The sequence below is a fragment of the Oncorhynchus mykiss genome, chromosome 1 (assembly GCF_057628025.1).
Source record: "Oncorhynchus mykiss isolate SJ-2025 chromosome 1, ASM5762802v1, whole genome shotgun sequence".
Taxonomy (NCBI): domain Eukaryota; kingdom Metazoa; phylum Chordata; class Actinopteri; order Salmoniformes; family Salmonidae; genus Oncorhynchus; species Oncorhynchus mykiss.
Window position 1 is genome coordinate 14,265,328 of NC_143022.1, and position 20,239 is coordinate 14,285,566.

The 20,239-nt window shown below is 40.2% G+C and overlaps 2 protein-coding genes across 3 annotated transcripts in view; one reads left to right on the forward strand and one right to left on the reverse strand.

The window, feature by feature from the left end:
- Nucleotides 1-17,229, reverse strand: part of LOC110537194 (choline transporter-like protein 5-B) — a 96,460-nt gene extending 79,231 nt beyond the window's left edge. For both annotated transcript variants that reach the window (XM_036944236.2, XM_036944149.2), the window contains exon 1: nt 17,071-17,229. In XM_036944236.2, coding sequence (XP_036800131.1) covers nt 17,071-17,137 — 67 coding nt within the window. In that variant the 5' untranslated portion in view covers nt 17,138-17,229. The remainder of the gene's footprint in view (nt 1-17,070) is intronic.
- The window catches only part of LOC110537039 (alpha-N-acetylgalactosaminide alpha-2,6-sialyltransferase 5), a 39,153-nt gene continuing 24,930 nt past the window's right edge, over nt 6,017-20,239 (forward strand). Inside the window, exons 1-2 of the mRNA XM_036944295.2 lie at nt 6,017-6,193; nt 6,978-7,157. Of these exons, the coding sequence (XP_036800190.1) occupies nt 6,179-6,193; nt 6,978-7,157 (195 nt within the window). The 5' untranslated portion in view covers nt 6,017-6,178. The remainder of the gene's footprint in view (nt 6,194-6,977; nt 7,158-20,239) is intronic.

Here is a 20,239-nt window from a genome sequence, read left to right on the forward strand (position 1 = left end):
AAAAAGTAGTTAGTAGTTGAAACATTGCTAATTAGCTAAAATGCTAAAGTTGTCCATGAGGAGATTCAAACTGAGGAGATTAGGAGATTCATACGTTTGAGTTGTTAGACGTTCGTGTTGTACACCCACCCATCTACAAGTGTGCTGTCTTAATTTGACCCGTTTCTCACAGCTGGAAAATAATATTGCAGCAACGGGAAGTTATTATGTGCATTATAATTCATGAACATTTTTGTAGAGGTTGATATATTTTTTGTCAGGGCAAATCAAGTCTGACATTTTTAAGTGGAAATTACAAACCTTGGAAGCCTTTTTAAACACTACCTGCAGCGCAGAAAAATTATCTGTGACAACAGAGTGATCTAATTACGATAGCAAATTAGTAATTGCACAGACATTGAAGTTGCATTAGGCAGATTGAAAAAGCCTGATTAACAAGAATCACTAAAATGTCCCGGAGTAGCACTTTGCCAAAAAGCTGCCTGTCGCACCATCTGACTGAAATAACGAGGAACAACCAACAGCTTGTTAATTGCATAATCTATAATAATAGTACATGCCAGATGTGATGGGTTACTGGTGTTTCCATCTCTCTCTTGTTTCCAGGCTGACGATTTGCTGCTGCTACACTACTTGCAGACACAATGGGTAATTTTACATTTGCAATTTTAGAGCTGAAGTGAGTTGACAATCAGTGCAGGGACGGCAGGGCCATGCTTCTCTAGACTACCTCTGTTTCTACTCAGTGGGTAATGAGGAACTGTGGTTGTAATCGACCCCAGTGACTCCCTGGTATTGAAACCCAACTATTTCCAAAATAAGGAAGGGAAGTGATTCAGTAGAGTTCTCTCGGCAATGCTTTTGCTCTTGAAAAACAAACAAACAAACCAACAAAACAACTGGAAAAATGATCACAATAACAAAACAAACTTGAGAGTATTCTGTTGTGAAAGATCAGGTCCATCCTGAAAGAGGAAATTGCATCCACTAAATGTATGAAGGGGATTGCACTGGTATACAGAGGCTTTGCTCAAAGAATAAGTTAGTGACTATCTGGCATGAAGTATAGTCATGTGAAGTGTACAGTACACCTGCCGATAGAGAATTGATCATTCTACTCAGGTAGTAGTAGTATCTTCTGTCAGATATCAATTCACTGGGAGATGCTGATATGTGGAGTCTCTTGGCAATTGATACAGTCTCAGACCCACCGGGGACTGCAGAGTCAAAGCTCCCACCCAGAATCTGTCCAGAATAAATTAACATTCAGCAGCTTTGTCCATCCTATACTGTACCTTGCTATTATCTGTTGGAGGTTGTGTTGTGTCTACTGCACTGCCTCCCATATAGCTCCTTTTAGTTTGTGTGGCTATCTATCCACATACCGCCTCCTATGCTTTTCTGCTAACCAATGTGTATTCCTATAAAATACAAGATAATACAATATTTACTGTGACATACTGTACTTTAAAAAAATGTTTTACTGGCTGCCAGGAAATTACCTGAAGAGAAAAAAACCTGGAATGTTTTACAGTGTAGAATTATGACACTTCACAGGGCTGGGCAATGGAGTGAGTGACAAAAAGCATGAAGAATATCAAACAGATGCAAGCAGAGCTGCCTAGTCCTCTTCTGTATTGTGTCTAGTGCAGCTTGGGCGAGCCACCGTCTGTCGTTTTACTGTAAAGGAGAGTCTAGTTAATTAAAAAACATTTTTTTGGTCCACAGACAGCATTTGCTTCCTTTCTATCACTGTGGTCCCCTAAGCTTGTAATATAATATATGCCATTTAGCAGACACTTCTATCCAAAGCAATTTACAGTCATGCGTGCATACATTTATTTTAATGTATGGATGGTCCTGGGAATCGAACCTACTACCCTGCCGTTACAAGCGCCACGCTCTACAATCATAATATCTCAGGAAGCTATCTAATTAAACATACAGTATATACTGTCTGCTGGAAACACTGGGGAATAGTCAGCTAATCCATCCAAGCATAGTCTTTCACTTCAATAAAAAAATAATCAGTCCGTAGTTATACTCCACATTATCCAACAGTGCAGGGAATCGACCTGTCATTAAATAGTCTCCCTAGGCGAACAGGTTGCCCCCCCCATGTAAACAATGTTCCAGCATAGGTCTGGGATTTCCGAGACTAGTCGTTGGCAATCATGAATTCCCTATTTGGTATATATTGTTAGGGATGTGTGTTGTAAAGACAAATATATGATATTGTCACGGTCAGTTTGAAGAATGATATTGTTTTCCTGCACAAACATGTGAGTGTGTGAGTGAGTGAGTGTGTGTGTGTGTGTGTGTGTGTGTGTGTGTGTGTGTGTGTGTGTGTGTGTGTGTGTGTGTGTGTGTGTGTGTGTGTGTGTGTGTGTATGTGTGTGTGTGTGTGTGTGTGTGTGTTTATCTTCTACTTCACAGCATTGACTGTACTATTGCCCCATGACCCTATCAGGGAGATGCAGAGCCAGAAAGCGTAGTGGAATAGAACTAGGAATGGAACCTGTTTGAGATCAATAAGCCCAAAGCATGGTCTCTCCCTGTACATGTTCTTGTGTGCTGCATGTTCATGTGGCCTTGAAGGACCTTGAAACCGGTGTGGTATAATTTAATCCCACCCAACTGAATACAGTGCCTTGCAAAACCCTCCTTGGATTTCTACACAATTTATTGTGTTACAAAGTGGGATTAAAATGAATTTAATTTTAATTTTTTGTCAACACTCTACACAAAATACTCTATAATGTCAAAGTGGAAGAACATTTATAAATTTTTTTAAAGATTAACCGAAATGTTCTAAAATGTAGGCGTTGCGTAAGTATTCAGCTCCCTGAGTCAATGCATGTTAGAAACGCCTTTGGCAGTGATCACAGCTGTGAGTCTTCTTGGGTAAGTCTCTACGAACTTTAAACACCTGGATTGTGCAATATTAGCCCATTAGCCTATTATTATTTTCATAATTCCCCAGTATTTGCCGATGTCAAGCATACCCATACCATGATGCAGCCACCACCATGCTGGACAATAAGAAGGCAATTATGTGTTACGTTGCGTTAGATTTGTCCCAAACATAAGGCTTTGCATTCAGTCCAAAATGTGTACTCCTTTGCCATCATTTTTTGCAGTATTACTTTAGTGCCTTGTTGCATGCAAGATGCATGTCAATCAAGTCATTATTGTGGAGTCACTACAATGTTGTTGATCTATCCTGAGTTTTCTCCCATCACTGCCATTGCTCTGTAATTGTTTTTAAATCACCAATGGCCTCATGGTAACATCCCTGAGCCATTTCAGTCCTGTCCTGCAGCTCAGTTCAGAAGGACGACTGTATCTTCGATGTGTCTGGATGGTTTAATATATAATCCACAGCATAATTATTAATTTAACCAGGATTAAAGACCTATTCAATGTCTGATTTGGTATTGTTACCCAACTACCAATCACTATCCTTCTTTATGAGGCTTTTGAAAATCTCCTTGGTCTTTGTAGTTGAATCTGTGCTTAAATTCCAATACTTAACTGATGGTATTGGGGACAGAGGAAAGGTTAGTCATTCAAAAATCATGTCAGCCCCTATTATTTCACACAGAGTGAGTCAATGTCATTTTACCCCTGAACTAATTCAGGCTTGCCTGAGCAAAGGGGCTGAATACCTATGCAATGACTATATTTTAGTTATCACATTTTTACAAATAAAAAATAATAACACTTTTTCTTCCGCTTTGACATTACAGAGTATTTTGTGTAAATTGTTGACAAACAAATCTGATTAAATCTATTTTAATCCCACTTTGTAAACACAATAAAATGTAAACAAATCCAAGGAGTATGAATACTTTTGCAAGGCACTGTATGTGCCCGCTGGGCACACACTGGTTGAATCAACGTTGTTTCCACATCATTTCAATTAAAGTACGTTGAACCAACGTGGAATAGACATTGAATTGTTGGCTGTGCCCAGTGAGTCAATTGTTGAATTGTTTTCTGATGTGACAGTGTCCCTGTGGCTTGCCAACAGTTAGCCAGGGCCACAGCTTTTTCACAGGAAGAATGGACAGTATTTTTCACTTCCTGCGGTGACATCTTCTCCATTAACTTCTACCAGTCTCTCTCAGGTCCTATTCATGAGGTTAGTTTTGGGTAATTTTCATGTGCCCTTACACACCCTTTCATCATTAGTCATAGTGGAATGAGTACAGTGTTAAACCAGTTTGAATTAGCTATGCGTACAACACACTGGAGCTATATCCCTTCCAGACCAAATGTCCTTAGACATATCAAAATATATTAAATAAAATGAATGCGTGCATGTGAATATAAGACTTTGATTAGTACTAATTACCCTAACCCCATTACACTAATTAGGGCAATGATATTAGTCAAATGTACATATTTAGGCCAGAGTGAAAAGAGACCAAACAATGACTTTAATTATTCCACACACTTTTATTACTTTAACTTAGGCTACTTGCATTGTTTTCTATTGATATTTAAAATGACTTTGTTTACCAGTGCCACCTCCCTCACGCTGAAGGACCCTGTATCTTCAAACTTAGGTGAGCCGTTTCAGACTTGAATTCAGCTTCCAGCAAATCTGCTCTCCCATGGGGATCTGTGGTACTCTGCTCTGGTTACCACATTTAGAAGAGGAGATGGTAAGATGGTATGAGGCTATACAAATTCAATGTATTATCATTATTAGTGTATTATCATTTATCTATTCACATTGGGGCTCCCAATGTATTTTGCATGGCAACACTTGGCAGGTGATTGGTAATGTGTACTCTTGTTGAGGCTACTCGCAGACAAGAGGTCAAGGCATTTATGGCACAGGTGGTAGTGGACACACAGGTGGCAGTGGACACACAGGTGGTAGTGGACACACAGGTGGTAGTGGACACACAGGTGGTAGTGGACACACAGGTGGCAGTGGACACACAGGTGGTAGTGGACCCACAGGTGGTAGTGGACACACAGGTGGTCGTGGACACATAGGTGGTAGTGGACCCACAGGTGGTAGTGGACCCACAGGTGGTAGTGGACCCACAGGTGGTAGTGGACACACAGGTGGTAGTGGACACACAGGTGGCAGTGGACACACAGGTGGCAGTGGACACACAGGTGGCAGTGGACACACAGGTGGTAGTGGACACACAGGTGGTAGTGGACACACAGGTGGTAGTGGACCCACAGGTGGTAGTGGACCCACAGGTGGTAGTGGACACACAGGTGGTAGTGGACACACAGGTGGTAGTGGACACACAGGTGGTAGTGGACACACAGGTGGTAGTGGACACACAGGTGGTAGTGCACACACAGGTGGTAGTGCACACACAGGTGGTAGTGCACACACAGGTGGTAGTGCACACACAGGTGGTAGTGCACACACAGGTGGTACCACAAAGTTGCTGGTTCAAGTCCTGCCCATGGTGCTCTCCCACGACCTTATGCCTTTTGGTTACATAATTAAATAAATAAGAATAAGAATAGCTAGTGTAAAGTACAGTATATTGTACCTATTATGAAATAGTATCCCACAATCTGGTTATTAGGCTATGATATAAAATTAAATGGAATTAAATAAATATGATTCTACATATTTCCATAGCCTATACATTACATACCCTACACCCATTCAATTTCATTATTCATCCTTCTTTAAAACCACTTAATTAACTGTAATTAATAGCACATAAACTCTTTGTTAATACTGACATTTTTATTTTACCTTTATTTTAGCAGGGAGTCCCATTGAGATCAATGTCTATTTTATAAGGGAGCACTGCATACACAATTTCCAAATACAACATAATACAAATATACAAGATTTCAAACACACTCAAGAGAAACAATCACATTCCTCAGTAAAGAGGTCCCCAATCAATAATTTGAACTTTATGAAATGGTGCCATACTTAACCCTGCGTTCATTATGACCACGCGGAGGTACCTACAGAGCGCTCTGGATTCTACGAGAGGGAAGAGAACTGATGTACTGTATCAGCGCTAATCCGCTACATTGAGGCATGCGCTCGTTTCACTGGTAGAAAGTCAGGTATTATTTGGCGCAATAGTGGATGGGCTGCAACGTTTTCAGCAACGTGGATGCTCGGGCATCTAAACCTTTGATGTAAAGTGGACAATTTACGGAAGACATCCACAAAATGAAGACACTAGTGGTATGTTTTTTTTTTTTTTTTACTCTTGGAAAGAGCGAAGTTAAGGGGAAAATAGACATCTAGCCTACTTCTACAGTATCGTGCTGTTAGTCTTGTCTACTGTACTCTCCTGTTTAAACATGTTCCTCTCTCTCTATAACAATGGGTTGGATGATGGATTTAAAGATTAGAATTTAAAGAGTTCCAGAGCGTACAGCTGTCATTGTTTTTAAATCATAGAGCGCATCTGTTGTTTTGAGTAGGCCTAGTGGATGAGATGAGAAAAATGAAATGTAATCACAGAAAGAAGATATATGCTATTATTTGTCATCGCACAATCATTTTTCTAAGCTGTTAACAGAGTTTAAAATGTCTCATTTGTCATTATATTGTACAATAGAAATGCTATAAATAAGTCACTAAAGCGGCAATATGTAGCTTTTTGGGGAACCGACAAAATGAACATGGAAATATGAGATGGATCTGTCATTCTCTTTCAAAGCTAGTCTAAGAAGTGGTTCTGTGTGCACTATTTATATGCATCCCGTTCTTAAATTGAGTTATTTTTCGGTTTTGTTTAGGCCTAACAGCTTCAAACAGCTGAAAATACAATATTTTTGGTTATTGAAAATATATTTCACAGCTGTTTAGATGGTACAGTGAATCTCTACACTATACATTGAATTGTTTTGTCACATAAACTGAAATTAGGCGAACCTATAGTATACTGCTTTTTTATTCTTCTTGCAAACCGGTTGAGTACCTCATGATATAGCCTATTTTACCAATTCCCTCCATATTATAGTGCCATGGGGTTATCGGCATTATCGTTATTACCATGGGTACCATTCTTATGGTTGTGTACAACAACAGCTTCACCGAGACGTCAGAGTTTCATTCAGAGAAGCCCGGGAAAGCGCAGCCTAAACCACCAAGAGCCCTATCATCAACTCTAGAGGGCTACACTGGACTCATCAATCAACAGGTAAGCAGTAGGCTACACTGGACTCATCAATCAACAGGTAGGCTACACTGACTATTAGTGCTGGGTGATATGGCCAAAATATCATATCACTATATATATATATATATATATATATATATATATATATATATATATATATATATATATATATATTTTTTTTTAATTACGGTATTGTTGTATTTGACAGTATTTTATGTTTTTGATAATAATAATAATAATAATAATAATAATAATAAAAGTTCAAAATATTCTTTATGAGTAGTTCATGACCCTAGGGTGGAAATTATAAGTGATTTCAATAGGGTTTTCTCCATTCTGAATGTTTTATATTGTTCAATCCAACTTCAAACAAAAAACACTTTCAGCATTTCAATACATTTCTGCATTTCCTGCACTTTTGTTATCATTTCCACACTGTACCCCACAGAGATGCATAATATGGGCAAAACAATCTAGGCTTAGTTAACTGGTGAACTATTGGAATCATGGAAATAGAATGTTTAATCTAATTCTATAGTTGGAATATAGTGGGCAGCACCTTAAATACAATGTTTGACATGACAACGAATGAATAAACCAGGAAGGAATTATTGACAGTGTCGGAGCTAAAGTGTTGGTCAGTGTTTCCAGGGAAACCTAGTTAGATGTTATATTACATGTTTTCTTACCTCGTGTAGCTAGTTAACATAATCATGCTTCGACTACTCCTCTCTGATTTGGAAGATACCATCGCGCAAAAAACATGCTTATCTAGGTCTCCACCAGCACTGGTACCAGGCTGTATTAGCTAGATAAGTTTGCTCTGACTTAGTACATTTAGCAAGCTAACACTTTATTCTAGACAGAACTTGCTAAGAAAAGACAAACAAGCAGACAGTAGTTTTCAGACAGTAAGATACACAAACTAATATTGTCATTATGCAGCAGGAGGAGAGGGAGAAAGAAGACTCAAGTAACAAACGGAGTAAAACCATAAAAACGTCCATTATATACGCCTGATTTGCATATCACATTTAACAAAACAAACATTGAAATACTGTTATACAAGGTAAAGTAAAAACCCAAACAGGTTCCTGCATCAATAGCGGTACATAATAAAATAAGGTGTACTGCCCAGCCCTACTGACTATAATAATGTGGTTTTCTGTAGAAAGAATGTATGGACAACCAATGCTGTCAACAGACAAAGGTTGTTGCATGTATAATTTACTTCAAAGGCTTTGTAGCCTAGATATTTCAACATTTTCGGTATTCAGTAAATCCTATCTTCCAAAGCACTGTTTACGCCATGATCACTAGACTTTTCAATTCCCTGATGCCCTTCGTTGCCACACACACCTTCATACAGTCTGTTTAAGGTTCAATCATTTGGTATTGGTATTTTGGTATTATATTAGGACTCCGATTAGCTGTTGCAATAGCAGCATCTACTCTTCCTGGGGTTCACACAAAACATGAAACATGAATACAGAACGTAAATAGACAAGAACAGCTCAAGAACTGAACTACATACATTTAAAACAAACTAAGGTGAGGGCTAATCGATTCCGTGTCTTTTGAGTACAGTTGTAATCTGTGGCCTTACCCGATATGTTGGGCATCAGGCACCTTGAGAGGCACATTGATTGCTCTAGTGATGTTGTGCATTTGTAATTCATGCTGCTCCTCCTGATATGTATTCAGTTGTCGTTCAGGTAATACTGGCAGGTCAGCTCACATGAATATGAATAGCCCAGGTACTGTAGGCTACACTTGAAATGGCATATTGCTAAAGCTTTGTGGATTTCCCTTGAGCCAGACTGACTGGGTATAGGCCTTTGATAATGGTAACCGTTTGCAGTATGTTTGAGTTCCATTTCCAAAGCAGTCAATTAGGATGATTGGTAGTCAGATTAATTTGATTAATTTGTCTTGAAAGCAATGCCATTATAACAGTTTGTAGATTATACAGGGTTTGGTTTATGGGCAGTTTATGGGCAGTCAGTGTACTTTGCTGTATTAAGATCATAGTGTACTTTAGGTCTATCTGTCCAATATACTATGTGTCATTTCTTCAACTATTTTCCGTTTTGATATACAGGTGGAGTATCTTAATTCGGTTAATGTGTTGTCGCTGAGAATTTTTCTGCACTGCATGAAATTCAAATGAGCCTTGTGATTTAAATAAAGTCACTGAAAAGCTGCAGTTCTCTTTCTCTCTCGCTTAAACGCTAAAGCACAAGAGAGAATAACTGTCCTATTACTGTAGATCCTACTTTGACATTCAAATGTACAAAAATGTATTTGAAATGCAGCCGTACACATCAACAACCTTCGTTTTAAATAGCTTTATAACACAAAATAGATATTGATCTCCATTACGACATACAAGTGTACACCTAAACTATAGCCTATCACAACTAATTTCACATTAAAATAATTACTTTTTTACAATAAAAAACGAAACTGGTCAAATTAAGATCCTACATCTGTACTGTGCACTGTTTTGACCATCAGAATATATTTCAGCTATGCACTTTTTCTTCATTTCAGATGTGAATTACTTACTTTTAGTAGTTGTTATTTGAATTGGGAAACAGATGCATGACAGAACTGAATATATTGTTTTCTTTCTTTATGGTAAGTACTTGAGTGTAGTCTAGACAATGTTGTCTCCTATATTACTGCAGTAGTCTCTTCGAGCTTGGCCGTATAGGTCTCGACAGGGATGCCCCATCTTAAAATTCTCTCTGTAGTTTGATACGCTTTCTCCAAATTCATAATTTATGCGTGTGCCTGACATAAAATATTTAATGAGAAAAAGTATTTTAAGGAGAAGCATCCTGTGCGTAAAGCTTCAAAAGCTTCCCAAGTAGTCTCATACAAGAGCTAACCTAACCTGTATATCATATACAGTAGCTTTGTTCGTATACTAGCCTACTTTTCATTTCTCATACTCACAGAGCTATGGCGGATAACACTGTGTTGACCTGAAAGTGGATCAAAAGGCTCATGATGTGTTTTGGTAACCGTTCCCTGTAGGAGAAAGCTATTCCTCCTTTAACTTCAGGCTGTGTAACAATCAAGCTGTGTATGGTTCCAAAATATCAAATGAAGCCATTGATAGTGCCTTTCATAACGCTGTCTGATTAAGATGGCATCTGCCCTTTGAACAGACATACACACACACCAGCAGACAGACAGACACACAGACACACACACACACACATACACACACACCAGCAGACAGACAGACACACAGACACACACACATACACACACACCAGCAGACAGACAGACACACACACACATACACACACACCAGCAGACAGACAGACACACAGACACAAACACACACACATACACACACACCAGCAGACAGACAGACACACAGACACACACACATACACACAGACATGCAAACACACACACACACACACACACACACACACACACACACACACACACACACACACACACACACACACACACACACACACACACACACACACACACACACACACACACACACACACAGAGCAGAGCAGAGCAGACAGACAAACCCTACCAACCCCATTCCTCAACCCCAGTAAAAGTTCTCCAGTCAGACAAAATGGGGTGCCGCATGGGTTGTTGTTAGTTCCTTTGGATTTTGCTCGTTGTTGTTCCTGAATGAATGAAGATGCATAGCATACTCATAGTATTGTGCATGTTGGTTCTGTAGCCAGGGACTAACTTACACTACATGACTAAAAGTATGTGGACACCTTCTCGTCGAACATCTCCAAAATCATCGGCATTAATATGGAGTTAGGTCCCCCCTTTGCCGCTATAACAGCCTCCACTCTTCTGGGAAGGCTTTCCACTAGATGTTGGAGCATTGCTTCCATTGCATTCAGCCACAAGAGTGTTCCAATTACTAATCCCAAAGGTGTTCAAAGGAGTTGAGGTCAGGGCTCTGTGCAGGCCAGTCAAGTCCGACAAACCATTTCTGTATGGACATTGCTTTGTGCACGTGGGCATTGTCATGCTGAAACAGGAAGGGCCTTCCCCAAACTGTTGCCACAAAGTTGGAAGCACAGAATTGTCTAGAATGTCATTTTATGCCGTAGTTTTAAGATTTCCCTGCACTTTAACTAATGGGCCTAGCCCGAACCATGTAAAACAGCCCCAGACCATTATTTCTCCTCCACCAAACTTTACAGTTGGCACTATGAATTGGGTCAGGTAGTGTTCTCCTGGCATCCGCCAGACCCAGGTTCGTCAGTCGACCTGCCAGATGGTGAAGCATGATTCATCACTCCAGAGAACGCGTTTCCACTGCTCCAAAGTCCACTGTCGGTGAGCTTTACAAGCAAGCAAGCATACCAGACAAGTGCTCAAAATAGCCCACGTTAACATATGTAGCTTAAGAGACAAGGTTCATGAAATTAATAACATGCTAGTAACATATGACATTCATATTCTGACTATCTCTGAAACTCACTTAGACAATACCTTTGGTGATACAGTGGTAGCAATACAAATGTATAACAGAATGCCAGTGGTGGAGGTGTTGCTGTTTATATTCAGACCCACTTTCCTGTAAAGATTAGAGAGGATCTCATGTTAAATACTCTTGAAGTAATATGGCTACAGGTTCATCTGCCTCACCTAATGCCCATTATTGTGGGAAGCCGCTATAAACATCTAAGTGCTAACAGACAGTATCTGGATAACATGTGTGAAATGCTTGATATGTATGTGATATCAACAGAGAGGTATATTTTCTTGGTGATTTAAATATTGACTGGCTTTCATCAAGCTGCCCACCTATGAACAAGCTTCAAACTGTAACCAGTGCCTGCAACCTGGTTCAGGTTATCAGTCAACCTACCAGAGTAGTTACAAACAGCACAGGAATTAAATCATTAACATCTATTGATCACATCTTTACTAATGCTGCAGAAATGTGCTTGAAAGCAGTATACAGATCCATTGGCTGTAGTGATGGCAATATACTAGGAAAACCAATGTTCTAAAGGCTGGGCCTAATATAGTGTGTAAGAGGTCATACAATAAGTTTTGTAGTGCTTCCTATGTTGTTGATGTAAATAATATTTGTTGGTTTGTGGTGTGTAATGAGGAGCAAACAGACGTTGCACTTGACACATTTATGAAATTGCCACTCCTATTTGCTATAACTTCAATTTAATCCTACTAGAAAGTGTGTGCCTTCAGGCCTGGAGGGAAGCGAAAGTCATTCCGCTACCAAAGAATAGTAATGGCTCAAATAGCCGACCAATCAGCCTGTTAACAACCCTTAGTAACATTTTTGAAGAAATTGTGTTTTACCAGATACAGGGATAATTTACAGTAAACAAGTTGACAACAGACTTTTAGCACTCTTACAGGAAAGGACATTTAACAAGCACAGTACACAAATGACTGATGAGTGGCTGAGATAAAATGATGATAAAAGATTTTGGGGGCTGTTTTGTTAAACTTCAGTGTGGCTTTTGACATTATCGATCATAGTTTGCTGCTGGAAAAACGTATGTGTTATAGCTTTACATCCCCTGCTATATTGTGGATAAAGAGTTGCCTGTCTAACATAACACAGAGGGTGTTTTTTAATGGAAGCCTCTCCAACAAAATCCAGGTAGAATCTGGAATTCCCCAAGGTAGCTGTCTAGGCCCCTTACTTTTTTCAGTCTTTAATAACGACATGGCACTGGCTTTGAGTAAAGCCAGTGTGTCTTTGTATGGGGATGACTCAACACTATGCATGTCAGCTACTACAGCGACTGAAATGACTGCAACACTTAACAAAGAGCTGCAGTTCATTTCAGAATGGGTGGCAAGGAATACATTTGTCCTAAATATTTCAAAAATTAAAAGCATTGTATTTGGTACAAATCATTCGCTAAACCCTAACCTCAACTAAATATCGTAATAAATAATGTGGAAATTGAGCAAGTTGAGGTGACTAAACTGCTTGGAGTAATCCTGGATTGTAAACATGGTCAAAACATATTGATACAACAGTAGCTAATATTGGTCTGTCTATAATAAAGTGTTGTCTACTGTACCTTCTTAATAGCACTATCAACAAGGCAGGTCCTACATGCCCTAGTTTGGTCGCACCTGGACCACTGTTCAGTTGTGTGGTCAGGTGCCACAAAGAGGGACTTAGGAAAATTGCAATTGGCTCAGAACAGAGCAGCACGGCTGGCCCTTGGATGTACACAGAGAGCTAATATTAATAATATGCATGTTAATCTCTCCTGGCTCAAAGTGGAGAGATTGACTTCATCACTACTTGTATTTTACATGTTGAAAGCACCAAGCTGTCTGTTTAAACGACTAGCATACAGCTCAGACACTAATGCAAACCCCACAAGACATTCCACCAGAGGTCTCTTCACAGTCCCCAAGTCCAGAACAGACTATGGGAGGCGAACAATACTACATACAGTAGAGCCATGACTACATGGAACTCTATTCCGCATCAGGTAACTGACACAAGCAGTAGAATCAGATTTAAAAAACAGATAAAAATACACATAATGGAACAACGGGGACTGTGAAGCAACACAAACATGCACACACACACACACACACACACACACACATAATAACATACGCACTATACACACACTTACACATGGATTTTGTGTTATAGATATGTGGTAGTGGATGAGAGGCCTGAGGGCACACACTTAGTGTGTTGTGAAATCTGTTATGAATATATTATAATGTTTTTACAATTGTATAACTGCCTTAATTTTTCCGGACCTCAGGAAGAGTAGCTGCTGCCTTGGGTATCCATAGTGAATACAAATACAAGTACACCACTCCAGCTGACGCTTGGCATTGCGCATGGTGATCTTAGACTTGTATGCGGCTGCTCGGCCATGGAAACCCATTTCATGAAGCGCCTGATGAACAGTTATTGTGCTGAAGTTGCTTCTAGAGGCAGTTTGGAACTCGGTAGTGAGTGTTGCAACCGAGTAAAGAATGTATTTTTGTGCTCCGCGCTTCAGAACTCGGCGGTCCAGTTCTGTGAGTTTGTGTTCTCTACCATTTTGTGGCCACTTCCTACTACTTTGAGCAGTTGTTTCTCCTAGACGTTTCCACTTCACAATAACAGCACTTACAGATGACCGGGGCAGTTCTAGCAGGGCAGGAATTTGATGAAACTGACTTGTTGGAAAGGTGGCATCTTATGACGGTGCCACATTGAAAGTAACTGAGCTCTTCAGTGAGGCATTCTACTGACAATGTTTATCTATGGAGATTGCATGTCGGTGGGCTCGATTTTATAAATCTGTCAGCAATGGGTTTGGTTGAAATAGCCAAATCCACTCATTTGAAGGGGTGTCCATATACTTTTGTAAATACTGTATAGTGTATCAGAATGCAGAAAAGATAGGTCTCCTCTGACTGTCTTCCTGGCTCCCTCAGGGTGTGAGTGATACAGGAGTAGTGAGCCACGGCACGTGAAAGGACACTGCGTCTCTCAGGTGGCTCCAGACAAGGAGAGGCTACAAAGGACAGGAGTTGAGAACAGGAAAAAATCAGGAGCTGTGTCTGGAGATGTTCTGTTCACAGTTGAATGGTTACAAGCTTCAGAGAGTTTTGGCTGCTATTGTACTGTACATGTGCAGCACAACTAAGTCCTCTTTTCTTCCAGCTTCCTAAACTTTTCCAAAAAATCAGAAGCAATTTAAAGTCCACCCCCAGCCAAGAGCTAGAATGTGATATATGAAATAATTGAGTAACTTGGACTAAACAGGATAGAAATAAGTTTTTACTTTGTGTTATATTTGGTCTAAATCCAAGAAAAGACAGCACAGTGAGTACATCTAGTTGTTGTTCTCATTCTCCCCATATCATGATATTGTGTCTGACACACATGTGGGATCTTCATTTGAGCCAGTTTACTACAGCAGGAAAATAATCCTGCAGCAACAGGACATTTGTTATGTGGTTTATTTTGTATCGATATTTTTGTAGGGGTTGATACATTTTTCATAAGGGAAAATCAAGTCGGAAATTTCAACGTGGAAATTACAAACTTCAGAAGCCTTTTTTATACCTCAAATACCCTACAGGTTTTATATTTCCTGCATTGAAGGAAAGTTCTCCTGCAAAAGGGTGATCAAATTAAGATGCAACATCTGTATTCATTATGTATTGAAAAATCTTCCATTTTGTTGTCCTCTGCCATCCTATTGACAGCTGGCAGTATAGCTGCATGATGTATACTGTACTTCATCAATCGTGGACTGCCTTATCTCAGAGTCTGTTCTCCCCCTGTGGGGACTCTCAACTTTAGCTCTGTACTGTAGCTTCCATTAGATCCAAATTACTATCTGGACTCAGAGCCTTTGAGCCTGGTATCAATCACTATCTGGACTCAGAGTCTTTGAGCCTGGCATCAATCACTCTCTGCACTCAGAGCCTTTGAGCCTGGTATAAATCTCCAGACCCACCCAGAGACGGTTGGAATCGGCCTATGCTGCAGGGCTTCTTGATCACACACATACACACTCGTGTGGTGTACACAACCCCACAACTAACCCCAATACAGCCCCAGCTGCGTGAGAGATCTCTTTCAACCTGAGGACAGAGTTATACAGTATTTACTGAAGGAGTCTATTTATGACTTCTTAACTTATGTGCATATCTTCTTTCATTCTGGGTGGTGGATCTGTGAGCTTGGTGGTGGTGGTAGTAGTGGTAGTGGTGGTGGCGGTAGTAGTGGTGGTGGTGGTGGTAGTAGTGGTAGTAGTAGTGGTGGCGGAAGTAGTGATGGGGGTGGTGGTGGTGGTGGTAGTAGTGGTAGTGGTGGTGGCGGTAGTAGTGGTGGTGGTGGTGGCGGTAGTAGTAGTGGTGGTGGTGGTGGTGGTGGATCTGTGAGCTTGGTGGTGGTGGTAGTAGTGGTGGTAGTAGTGGTACTGGTGGTGGCGGTAGTAGTGGTGGTGGCGGTAGTAGTAGTGGTGGTTGTGGATCTGTGAGCTAGGTGGTGGTGGTTGTGGATCTGTGAGCTAGGTGGTGGTGCTGGTGGGGGTGGATCTGTGAGCCTGGTGGTGGTTGTGGATCTGTGAGCTAGGTGGTGGTGGTGGTAGTAGTGGTGGTGGTAGTAGTGGTAGTAGTAGTGGTGGTGGTAGTAGTGGTAGTAGTAGTGGTGGCGGTAGTAGTGGTGGTGGTGGATCTGTGAGCTAGGTGGTGGTGGTTGTGGTTGTGATGGTAGTGGTGGTGGATCTGTGAGCTAGGTGGTGGTGGTGGTGATGGTGGTGGATCTGTGAGCTAGGTGGTGGTGGTGGTTGTGGTTGTAGTGATGGTGGTGGTGGTTGTGGTTGTAGTTGTGGTGGTGGTTGTGGTTGTAGTGGTGGTTGTGGTTGTAGTGGTGGTGATGGTGGTGGTTGTGATGGTGTTGGATATGTGAGCTCTAGCTTCTTCATGTCTGATCCTGGAGGCTGATAAAGGCCACACATATTTTGATATTTGTTTCAGTAGTCCATTGTTAACATAGTTCCAAAATGTTTTCATTTTGCATCATATGATGCTGCATTTTGCATCATATGATGCAAAATGCATCATACGGGTATGATTTCTGTAGTTTTCTGTAGTTTATATATCTTGAAAACTCAATTGATGATAAGCAAAACATTTTGGGACTATGTCAACAATGGACTAATGAAACAAATACCAAAAGATTGTTTTTGGGTTGAGTTTTCCTTTAATCATGATGAATAACAGGAGAGGTTATTCCTTTTTACATCCTACGTACCACGTACCACCCAGTTCCTGCCTCCACTATCTGTGTTTTGGAGCTTTAGACAATGAATATGATGTGTTTCCTCTCTAACGCCCAGGAAGCTCTGATTCAAACTTCCAATAGACAGCTCTGCAAGCGTTATAATGTCAAAATATGTTCGTTACTCACCAAATACAGTATGGAGTTTCGATGAGCAACTATCTTCATTTACTCCCGTTTCTGCCGGTATGTACATCCCAAAAAAGTTCTAAATACACATTTACAAGCTACCGAACAAAAATGCCTATTCAGCACCAATGTATTGAGCTGTTGTAGACTTCGGACCTGTGTGTGGCACTAATGAATGATTTACATTGGAGGTGCAGGAATAGGCATCTTTTCAGTTGCTTGTACATTTTTATTTAAACCTTTTTTTGGATGTTCCAACTGGCCGTAACGGGAGTAAAAGCAGATAGTTGCTCATCAAATCTCCATACAAAGGTTGGATCTTAACTTGATCACTCTTTTGTTGCAGAGAATTTTCCTGCTGCTTCAGGAAATTCAAATGAGCCTTGTGAATACCTGAAAATGAGCCGTTCTCTTTCTCTCCATCTCGGAGCAGTCGATCATTGGGATCAGTGCTAGCTATCAAAATAATTTTCTCTCTTGTTCGCTCAAATGCTAGTCCTAGGTCCAATTACTGCAACATCCAAATATACAAACATTCCCGACTCATGTCCGCTACATACAGTACCAGTCAAAAGTTCAGACACACTTACTCATTCAAGGTTTTTAAAAAAAAAACTATTTTCTACATTGTAGAATAATAGTGAAGACATCAAAACTATGAAATAGCACATATAAAATCATGTAGTAACCAAAAAAGTGATTAAAAAATATATATATATTTTAATAATATATTTTAATAATATGTTGATTTTTGTATATTTTATAAATATTTTATATTCTTCAAAGTAGCCACCCTTTGCCTTGATGACAGCTTTGCACACTCTTGGAATTATCTCAACCAGCTTCACCTGGAATGCTTTTCCAACAGTCTTGAAGGAGTTCCCACATATGCTGAGCACTTGTTGGCTACTTTCACTCTGCGGTCCATCTCATCCCAAACCATCTTAATTGGGTTGAGGTCGGATGATTGTGGAGGTCAGGTCATCTGATGCAGCACTCCATCACTCTCCTTCTTGGTCAAATAGCCCTTACACAGCCTGGAGGTGCGTTTTGGTTCATTGTCCTGTTGAAAAAGAAATTATAGTCCCACTAAGTGCAAACCAGATCGGATGGCGTATCGCTGCAGAGTGCTGTGGTAGCCCCATTCTGGTTAAGTGTGCCTTGAATTCTAAATAAATCACAGACAGTGTCACCAGCAAAGCACCCACATACCTCCTCCCCCATGCTTCACGCTGGGAACCACACATGCAGGGATCATATGTTCACCTACTCTGCATCTCACAAAGACACGGCGGTTGGAAACAAAAATCTCAAATTTGGACTCATCAGACCGGTCTAATGTCCATTGCTCGTGTTTCTTGGCCCAAGAAAGTCCCTTCTTATTTTTGGTGTTCTTTAGTAGTGGTTTCTTTGCAGAAATTCGACCATGAAGGCCTGATTTACGCAGTCTCCTCTGAACAGTTGATGTTAAGCTGTGTCTCATACTTGAACACTGTGAAGCATTTATTTGGGCTTTTCTGAGGCTGGTAACTGAATTTATCCTCTGCAGCAGAGGTAAGTCTGGGTCTTCCTTTGCTGTAGTGGTCCTCATGAGAACCAGTTTCATTATAGCCCTTGATAGTTTTTGCAACTGCACTTGAAGAAACTTTCTTGAAATTTTCCAGATTTTCCTGAACTTCATATCTTAAAGTAATAATGGACTGTAGTTTCTCTTTGCTTATTTCAGCTGATCTTTCCATAATATGGCAAGATAGGGCAGGCTGTATCACATCCAGTCTTGATTGGGAGTCCCATAGGGCAGCGCACAATTGGCCCAGCGTAGTCCGGGTTTGGTCAGGGTAGGCCGTCATTGTAAATACGAATTTGTTCTTTACTGACTTGCCTAGTTAAAGAAAGGTTCAATTTTAAAAAACAAATTGCAAAAATAAATACGGACTTGTTCTTTTACAAGTCCATATTTAGGGCTATCTTCTGTATACCACCCCTACCTTGTCACAACACAACTGATTGGCTCAAACTCATATTAGAAGGATAGAAATTCCACAAGTTAACTTTTAACAAGACACACCTGTTATTTGAAATGCATCCCAGGTGACTACCTCATGAAGCTTGTTGAGAGAATGACAAGTGTGTGCAAAGCTGCCATCAAGGCAAAGGGTGGCTACTTTGAAGCATCTCAAAGTTGTTTAACACTTTTTTGGTTACTACATGATTCCATATCTGTTATTTCATAGTTTTGATGTCTTCATTATTAATCTACAATGTAGAAAATAGTTAAAAAAATAAAGAAGAACGCTTGAATGAGTAGGTGTGTCCAAACTTTTGACTGGTACTGTAAGTGAGAAGATATTACTTATCAGTGAACTAATAATTAATAATTGTAGCGAATTCAGGTGGCATTTTCGAACTTGTAGAGTTTTCCTTACTCTTCCTCAAAATCTCTAATGGACAAATACTGGTGCACCCAATACCCTGTAGATGTTGGCGTTGATTTTAGTATTTTAGTAAGACTAATTTATGCCAGTACTTTATTAAACCGTGCCGATAAAGTTAGCATACAAATAAATATAGTAACACAGTTATTAATTTAGTGTTTGATCTCTGATCTACTTAATCAGACTTTATAATGAATCGTGGGTCACGCCCTGGCCATAGAGAGGTTTTTATTCTCTATTTTGGTTAGACCAGGGTGTGAGTAGGGTGGACATTCTAGTTTCTTTATTTCTATGTTGGTGTGGTTCCCAATCAGAGGCAGCTGTCTATCGTTGTCTCTGATTGGGGATCATATATAAGTTGTCCTTTTTCAGTTGGGTTTTGTGGGTAGTTGTTTTCTGTTTAGTGTCTGCACCTGACAGAACTGTTTCATTTGGGTCAACTTTGTTATTTTGTTGCGGTGTTCAGTTTTTATTAAAAATCATGAACGCCTTCCACGCTGCACCTTGGTCTCCTTCTTCATCCGACGACAGCCGTTACACGATGCTCCTCCCATTGTGTTATTTTCTCCTCATTCTCTCTGTCACAGAGCCTGCCTTCTTTTCTGAGAATATCCCTCCCTCTTGCTTTCTCAGCATTGACAATCTGATTATAGCTGCAGAGTACCACACACAAACAAGCATGAACACACACACACACACACACACACACACACACGGTAGACTAGATACATTTA